The sequence below is a fragment of the Rattus norvegicus genome, chromosome 1, assembly GCF_036323735.1.
Source record: "Rattus norvegicus strain BN/NHsdMcwi chromosome 1, GRCr8, whole genome shotgun sequence".
Lineage (NCBI taxonomy): Eukaryota > Metazoa > Chordata > Mammalia > Rodentia > Muridae > Rattus > Rattus norvegicus.
In genome coordinates this window covers 261,185,845-261,195,121 of record NC_086019.1, presented here as the reverse complement: position 1 = coordinate 261,195,121, position 9,277 = coordinate 261,185,845, and the positions used below count along the sequence as shown (strand labels likewise).

Here is a 9,277-nt window from a genome sequence, read left to right as displayed (position 1 = left end):
AAATATCATAGAGTTACATTTTTGAGATGCCAAAGTTGTTTGTTCATATTGGCTTCTTGTCATTCAATGTAATTCTATACACATTATCTCAGATACAGGATTTCTAAGTACAGATAAAAGAAAAGTTTTAAAATGTGCTATTTCTAGGATCTGGTGTCTGTTACAAGAACATTAGGTACTGGAAGTGTCATGGAAATCTATTGAAGAAGGTTTGCCATTCTTATTAAGTTCAATCCACTGTTTATTGTAGATAAAAATCCCTTACCAATATTGGAACTTTGCTTTATGGATGTTAACAAGGAGTTGAACTTAACACTTTCAAACACTTGTAAAGCTCTAACCTTGAATAAGTTCCAATAAAAAGTTTGTTTTTTAATCATTTATTAAACTATTTCTCTGCTAGTTATTTGCAAGTAACTAAAAATAAAATCCTTCTAAGTGTAATAAATGTGTATCTATGTTGATTGCAAATATGGTTGTCTCCTGTACATTTAATATACAACTTCCGCAGCCATATGTGGTGAAAATAGACAAGCAATACTTAATTACTAATGTAAACATGGATTATTAACATTGCATAGTAGGCATTAGAGTGAAAAATTCCAAAAAATGAAATGCTGGAAGGATGGACAGGTGTTGATGAAAAAAATCTAGCAGGAGACAAAATTTGGTAAGAAGCTATGACAAGCAGGATTCATTTGATATTATCAAGTATAAGTGATAGTGGCTGAATGTTGTGTTCAGTAGGAGTCAAGATTGTACTTTGGTTATGGATCAGTGTTCTGCCTTTATGTAAATGACTGTTATAGATGGAAAAAGACTGTGGTAATATTTATTTGTCACTCCCTCTCAGGAGCAAGCTTGAGGTCTACTGTACTCTCCACGAATGGGTCATAAACTTCCTCAGTGAGAAAAAAGTTTGACTTACTATAAGGCAGTGAAATGAGTGAAATAAGTAAAGGGTGCTGATTCTCATGCTGCTGACATCTAGACAGCTCTGTATTCAATGATCTTTTGGTTCTAGTTGAATCATACCAAAGGCAAAGAAAGAGTTCTCTACCCCGCATGTCAAAGAGTTCTCCAAAAGCCTTCTACATATTCATATTTAATCCATTGACCTGAGCTACTCTCAACCCTGGTCAGAGGAGCTTCTTCTAGCAATGCGTAGCAGTCAACCTAGAGATGTATAACCAGGCAGAGTGCAAGAGAGTTAAAACGTGAGTGTGCCTCCCTGAAGGAGGCATCTGCATCAACCTCCTGCCTCCCAACTAAGGCTTCAGAACCTGACAAAAGAGAAGGTAGAAAAAAATACAAGAGCTAAGGAATGAGGAAGAGCCTGACAAAATCGTCTCAGGACATGACTTGGCTACTGAACGTCCAACAGCTGCAAATAATCTGAAGGCCAAGCCAACCAAAATTCCTGCATAGATGATCCCAGTGTCAATGAGATCTCCAGGCCCCCACATTAGTGAGGAGCTATTCACAGCTGTTACTTGGGGAGGGAGACATTCTTTTCTGAGCCTGTGGCTGTTGATAGAAGCCCTGTATTTCAATGGATATTCTCATATCCATCTACATATAAGTAGACTTGGTGGATTATTAGCCTTAAAAATAACATGAATCGGGGCAGGGATTTGTAGTATAAGCAGCTTATATTGAGAAATTGTCATGAATGAAATATTCCTGTCATTTCTAAGAGAAACAATTGCACAGTAACTTTTTTCTTTTGGTTCTCTGTCTCTTACCATTTTTTTCTGCACATTTTCTGCAATTATGTATAAGAATGTTATTTCATGTATCCAAAGGATCTGGGCACCCCATAATCAGCTGTTCTCATTCCATATACTTTTAAGCAATATGCTTTTTTTCTTTAAATTTTGGTAGGCAGTAGCTCTTTAGTGATTTCATGAAAAATTTCATATTGAGAAATGCTAAGTATTTTATGCTTGAGATTTTTATTTTTATAGTATGTTGAGAAATAAGCTGAATACATACATTTATGTTAGAAATAAGTATTTCCCATTCTTTCCTATTAATGCTATTGAAACACTTAAGCCAATTACCTCATCGTTGAATCTACTGGCTCATCCAACCAGTAGAATGTTTCAAAAGTCTGCTAGAAATTCTGAAAGTAAGCCATTAAAATGCTGAGTCCATATTGCCTCTTTGTAAACCTTTGTCATGGAAACTTACCTGAACAGGATCACATCATAAAAGCCCCATTGCAGTTATGTGGACATATTACATGGTATGAGAAGAAACATACTTTCAAATCCACAATCCATGAGTGAAGAAATAATTTCATTACCTGGCTAAGGAAACATGAGTGAAAAAAGAGACAGGGGACAGAACATGCATCAACAACAGTGGCTGAAGCCTCTACTTCAGACTTTAGATGTTTGAGGTCTCTGGGTGACACCTTGGGAAAAGCGATCATCGCACCTTAACTTAAAGCGATGGGTGCATTGTAATGGTTGTTGAGTTGAAACCACTGTGGTTTGGGGTATTATTCAGCAACTGATTGAAAGCTTCCCTCTGCAGATTTCTGCTACTTAACACTGAAATGGAAACTTCTCTTTTCTTTGGAAAGTCAGTTTTGTCAAATGATGTCTTGCTGCGGGACACAGATGAACGGATGTTTTCCTGAAGAAGATACAGATGCAAGGATGTTTTGCTGTAGCAAACACATGAAAGGATGTATGATGTTCAGAAGGAATATAAATATGATCCCACAGACAGTGGGAGTTCGAGTACTGGTTTGCTGTGCTACGCTCCACTATTCTTTGCTATGGCATGCTTGTATCGCTTCATTTTACACTGTGGTGTTGCTGAGCTCCGCTTGTGGTGATGCCTTAGAGAGAAATTTGCCAAAGAACTTCTAGTGAGGTTCCTGTGACTTCTTGCTGCTTCTATGGACCCTGGCTACTTGGTGAGCCTCGCTCCCCCTCCCCTCCTCCTCCTCTTCCTCCTCCCCTCCTCCTCCTCTTCTCCTTCTCCTTCCTTTTCCCCTTCTCCTCCTCCTCCTCCTCCTTCTTTTCATTTTTTATTGGTTATTTTATTGATTTACATTTCATTTTATCCCCCCCTCTCAATTTCTCCTCCACAAACCCCTTCCAACCCCCCTCTCCCTGCCTCTGTAAGGATGCCCTCCACTTGCCCACCTACTCCTGCCTAGCATCCCCTTACTCTGGGTCATCGAGCCTCCACAAGACCAAGGGGCTCACCTCTTAGTGATGTCTGCTGGGCAATCCTCTGCTACATATTCACCCCCTATCCCCCAGCTGTGTACTCCTAGGTTTGGAGTGTTGGTTGATATTGTTGTTCTTCCTATGGGGTTGCAAAGCCCTTCATCTCCTGCAGTCTTTGCCCTAGCTCCTCCATCGGGATTCCTGTGCTCATTCTGATATTTGGCTGCATTTAGCCGCACCTCTGGAAAAGCCTCTCAAGGGACAGCTATACCAGGTTCCTGTCAGTAAGCACTTCCTGGTATCAGCAATAGTGACTGGGTTTGGTGGCTGCATATGGGATAGATGCCTAGGTGGGACAGTCTCTGGATGGCCTTTTCTTCAGCCTCTGTTCCACTCATTGTCCCAGAATTTTTTTTGACAGGAGAAATTCTAGATTAATATTTTTGAGGTGGGTGGGTGGCCCTATCTCTGAACTCGGGGACTGCCTATTGACTAGATATGGTCTCTATAGGTTCTGTCTCCCCTTTGTTGGGTATTTCTGGGTCCTGGGAAACTCTTGGGTCCCTGGCATCTTAGACTTTCTAATGGCTACACCCAGTTTCTTCCCCCCCACTACACATCTACTTTCAAATTCCTGACCCTCTGTACTTCTCCTCCATCTCCTCCTATATCTGAATTGCCCCCCTTTCCGTCCCCCTCCTTTCTCCCTCCTAGCTCTCTCTCTCTCTTTACTTCCCAGAGATTATTTTCTTCTTCCTTACAGTAGGACTATAGCATCCACACTTCAGTGTGAACTTCTGGCTGGTTGGTGGGTGGTAACTGCTGAGAAGACTGAACTGCAGTGGCCGACTCATATTTTGGTGTTCGCTGCTGGACTGAACTGCTGATAACCTGACGATGAAGATTAGATTCATCCTTAAGGAGCTACTTCTAAAGATGTCTACTCCCTCCATGTCCTAATAGCTTTTTCTTCCTACCTTTTCTGGGTGGTGGGCTAAGGAGAAGTTGACCCCTTATTAAAGTAGGTTGGAAAGAAATTATGCCTACAACCTGTGCTTGGGAAACCTGGCTCCATTCTGAATTCCGGCTATTTGGGACTCTAGAAGTTTTAAGCTTTCTCAATATTCTAAAGTTCTTTAACCTCACACAGAATAGCTTTGATTTTTACATCCCAATAATTGTGCTGAGCACTCCAAAAGTGTTTCAAATTGGAGGCAAGTATTGGGACTATCAAATAGTGTGTGATTAGGTTTTTTTCTCTTGTTGTTCATTACCATTTCAAATTAGAAACATACATTATTTCTTTCTTTGTATGATGTTAACTTGAAAATAAAATTATTCAGGTCCAATCTTTCTTGCTTGATTTTTTGCAGATGCTGTTTGGAATGATTATAATTATAGCCAAATAACCAATTTCTTGTGTCAAATTCATAGCCAACTTCATGACTTAGATCATTTCTTTTCAATTTTCCATTTTCTTTCATCAAATTTCTATTAGTCAGTAAAGCCTGGCTCTATCCTTAAGTCCTTAGGTGGCAGAAATATATTATATCCCATGTCTCATTTCTTTCATCTTTCCTGAATTTTCAGTCAATGATTCATGTTTACAATATTATGAGAATGGTAGTAAGAAATTCCAGATCAGTTCTTCCTGGAGAAATAGGGTGCAAGACAATCATCTAATTCAATTTTCCAGTAGTCACAATTTAAAACTGAATGAAATTGACTTTAAACACTTACTTTAACTCAATGTATAAAAATTTAAATGATAGAAAGTGTTTTCAATGTAAATTTCAAAGCAATATTTTACTTTATTTATATGATGTTTACAAAAGACATTTTGCCTTTTCTATTTCTACTACAGGTCATATATGATCCACATAGTGCACCATAATTTGAACATGATATTAGAGGAGAACATTTGACAAGTCTGTCCTTTTCTGATATCTATATTTTCTTTCCATTTTTTTTGTCTGTACCCATAGAATCTAAGTCCATTCAAACTCCTCGGGACAAGTTAGCATTCATCTTTTATGCATTTTTAGTTTTATGATTTCAGCCGTGTATACAGGATCTTCTATATTCCTTTAGTACCTGGCAAGATATTGGCAATATTTTGAGTATTTGAAGATTCTTAATATTTTTGTAGTTATTCGCTCCCTTGTCTTTCTCTCTCTCTTCTTCTCTAACTATCTTTTGCCATTTGTTTTGAAAACCTTTTCAACCATCTAAGCAGTTTAGCACGAAATCGAGTCGATTATCGTGCATTCACTATGATGAGGCAGCTTCACTTACAACATCACCTTGACAAATAATGGCTCCTCCTTAGGGTCCTTTCCTCTTCGGCATGTAGGGGCGGTTTGCTCTAGAAGTACAAGGCGTGACACTTGCATCTCTTCCTAAGGAGCATTTGTAAACATTTCCCCACTAAAGAAGTATCCTTTGTGATTCAACAGAATCCTATATATTTATGTTTCCACTCGTTCAAAGCTATTAGCATTCAGTTGGTTTTGGCAAAAAACTCGGGCCTCTTTTAGCATTCTCATTTTCTGTATTGTTCTTTTATTTTTTTCTACAATGGGATGCCATCAAACATACAGAGCTGTGGGAAGGCATGTATTTCCTCTGGGCTCTTTGACCAGAAGGAGAAATTCTCAGTGATTCCACTTTACTTCTAATGACATTTTAAAATAAATATACTCATCAGCATGGCTTTAAAATATCTCTCATCTAGATACCTAAAATGTTTTAACTTTTAGATGAATATATATTATAAAAGTACATTCAAGGTCTTCTTGGAGACGATCATTAAACATTCTTTTTACATCATTTTAAACTCATTTAACGCAGTTTAGCTTCATAGAGTATTAGAGTTTTGGAGATATGGTGTAATTGGAAATTACCCAGGTCTCACTTTCAAGTCCTTTATCAGAAGGTTTTTTTGGAAATAAATGAATTTATAAAAATTGAGAGAACTTCAATAAGTTCTTTAATTAAGAGCCAAGAGATATAGATGGATAAAATCTAAAAATAGAGAGAGGTTAATTTAATCACATAACAGTAATTGCATGTGTGGTATGGATAAGGAATAAATGTGCATTTGTATCTAACACTTTGGAGGATTTCTTGTTATGATAAAATATTAATTTTTAAATATATATTTATTTATGTATAAATTATCCCTCCTCAAAGCATCAATGGTTTGTTAAGTCATAGAAATTATTTTCCTGATAACTAATAAAATAATATTTAAGGTCCTTAGACAAACTACCATATAGAACAAAGTTTCTCTTGCCTGACTGTGTTATAACACAGTGTCTTCCATCTACTAAGGGTGTTACAAACAATAAATATTTATATATTATAATTCTGGAGAAAGAATAGTACGAAATAAAGGCCCCTGCCGATCTGGTGCACGGTGAAACTCACTTCTTGTCTTAGAGACGGCCATCTTCTTGAAGTTTCACACAGGCAGAGGGAGCGTGGGAGCTCCCTGGGACATCTGTTCTACATGAGTTTTCCATTTGTGAGGACCCTCACGCTCCATGACTGTACCTCTATACTCCCCAATACTATGACCTGGGGGTTACTCTCCAACAGGAAGAGTCAGGTGACATCAATATTCATTTCCGCAGCTTCTCTCCAAAGAAGAGTACAAGTAAAGATAAATTCATTTCTATAAGGAAAGCAAACATTTCACTTGTGCACTTGTGTATTTCTTGGGGGAAGATCAGGTTTCTTTCTCATGTGCATTAGTAAGGCCTCAGTCTCTCTCTCTCTCTCTCTCTCTCTCTCTCTCTCTCTCTCTCTGTGTGTGTGTGTGTGTGTGTGTGTGCACGCACTACTGTAAGAGCAACAAGATAAATAACAGCAAGCAAGGGAATGTAATTAAATAGAAGTTGACTTGGAGTGTGGGTTATGACTCTGAGAATTGGATAAACAGAATGGTATTGGTAATAACACTCAATGGCACCCAATGCTTGATCCTTTCATGCTGGATGCGATTTTTATTATTTATGTTATTTTCCTCCTTTCTGCCTGTGAGCTAAAACCCAGTAATTTATTATTTTCATCTTACAAATGAGGAAACTTATTCTCAGGATGTGAATATAATTTGCTCAGAACCACTTAGCTGGCAAGTTGCAAAATGATGGTTTAAAACCAGGCAATGTTTGAAACGCTTACCTCCTGGCTTGTGATTGGCTATGTGATAGATTGGATGGCTGCTACTTAGAAATGCCACTCAATATGTCCAGGGATTGATGCTTAATTAAAAGGTATTGATATATAGCACATCCATGGACTTAGATTTGTTGCTACAAATACAGTGAGGAGAAAAATTTTGAATTAACTTCTGCTTGTCTCAGTATAGTGGCTAGTGCTTCTCAGTGGATCCTATTCATACGAAGACTGAAGAGCTTTTGTTAAGATTCATAGCTACAGCTGTGACAACAGGAGTTCTGACTTAGAAAGCCTGGAAGTCAGAACCTTGTATTCTAAAGTGTTGATGGGTTCAGTGTTCACACCAAGGTTGGAAAGACATTTTCTGGCACAGACACTCACTCCTTAGTTGGCCCACAAAAATCTTTTTAAAAATCTAAACATTCGTGTACTGGTTTACAAACCGCATACCTGTGTTCTCGTGTTTATTTCCTCCTTCCTCTGTCTGGACACCAAAGTGTTTAAGGGCACAGACTGTATCACTCCACAGCTGTATATTAACTCACACTGACCTTTACCACTGTAGTTATCTGTGGAAGGAGTGATCTCTCTGATGTATATGAGAAAGTGAATGAATTATTGCAGGATGGTGTGGGATGTGCAAAGTGATTGTGATGTTTTAACTGTCTACTTGATAGTCTAGGATAATCTAGGAAGGGGATTCTCAGTGGGACACTATCTAGATAGGTTGATGTATGGGTACATTTATTTATCCGTCTCTATTCCACTCCCCTTCTGTGGATGAACTGTAACCTGGAATTGTGAACTAAATAGTACCAGGGGGGTGAGCCAAGACAGAAGCAAATCACTTTTGGACTAGTAACTTCAGTGGCATTTACCCTTTGACTCTCTTATTATCCAAATTCTGGATACTTTGAATTATGTCTGTTTTATCATGAGCTTCTTAAATGGTTACACAATCATGCAGTTTTAACAACTGCTTAGTAATATGCTAGCACGATACTAAATGACAGAGAAAAAGATTCCCGTTCACACAATCCCTTTGTATTCATAAAAACTCTCTCATTTTGGTGCTCATTCAAAGGCTTTATTCATTGCAGAGGGGTGGGCGGGGAGTGGTGGACTCAGTTGCAGTAGTTCTCCAGTTGGTAGAGGGAGCAGATGCTGGTGCAGCACTGATCCACAATGCCACGCTTCTGCCGGGCAACCTCCAGTGCCAAGGTCTGAAGATCCCCGGCCTCCGGGCCTCCACCCAGCTCCAGTTGTGGCACTTGCGGGTCCTCCACTTCACGACGGGACTTGGGTGTGTAGAAGAAACCACGTTCCCCACACACCAGGTACAGAGCCTCCACCAGGTGAGGACCACAAAGGTGCTGTTTGACAAAAGCCTGGGCAGGCTTGGGCTCCCAGAGGACGAGCAGGGCCAGCAGGGGCAGGAAGCGCATCCACAGGGCCATGTTGGAACAATGACCTGGAAGATAGGCAGGGTTGAGGCTAGGAAAAGGTCCATGTAAGAGAGGAACCCACATCCTTCCTAAAGTCCCTAGAGTTTTGGCTGGGGGAACCGGGCTCACCCAGGAGAGTACATACCTGCTTGCTGATGGTCTATGATTGTAGCTGGTCACTTAGGGTTGGGAGTTACTGGGTCTCCACTAGCTTTATAGTCCAAAGCACCTCCTCTCTGCCCCCTGGACTTTGCCGTTTGGCCCATTAAGGGCTCTAGGAGGGGTAGGTAGGCAGATGGCGAGAGGGGCTGAAGCTGTAATTTCCAAACACTTGCCTAGTGCTAAGTCTGCAGAAAGCGCTCATTGGACGTCAACAACTCTACTTAGACCTAGGGTAATTAGATTATTAACAAGGGGCCAGATGGCCTGATGAAGCAGTTCACAGCACAATCATTGTCCCAG

At 39.6% G+C, this 9,277-nt stretch overlaps 1 protein-coding gene across 1 annotated transcript; it reads right to left on the bottom strand.

Moving 5' to 3' along the window:
* Positions 1 to 8,435: 8,435 nt before the first annotated feature.
* Ins1 (insulin 1) lies at positions 8,436 to 9,003 on the bottom strand. The gene is made up of 2 exons (NM_019129.3): positions 8,961 to 9,003; positions 8,436 to 8,841 (listed from the first exon to the last, which is right to left on the bottom strand). Exon 2 carries the CDS (start codon positions 8,825 to 8,827, stop codon positions 8,495 to 8,497), a length of 333 nt encoding a protein of 110 aa, NP_062002.1. The 5' UTR covers positions 8,828 to 8,841; positions 8,961 to 9,003; the 3' UTR covers positions 8,436 to 8,494.
* Positions 9,004 to 9,277: the final 274 nt, after the last annotated feature.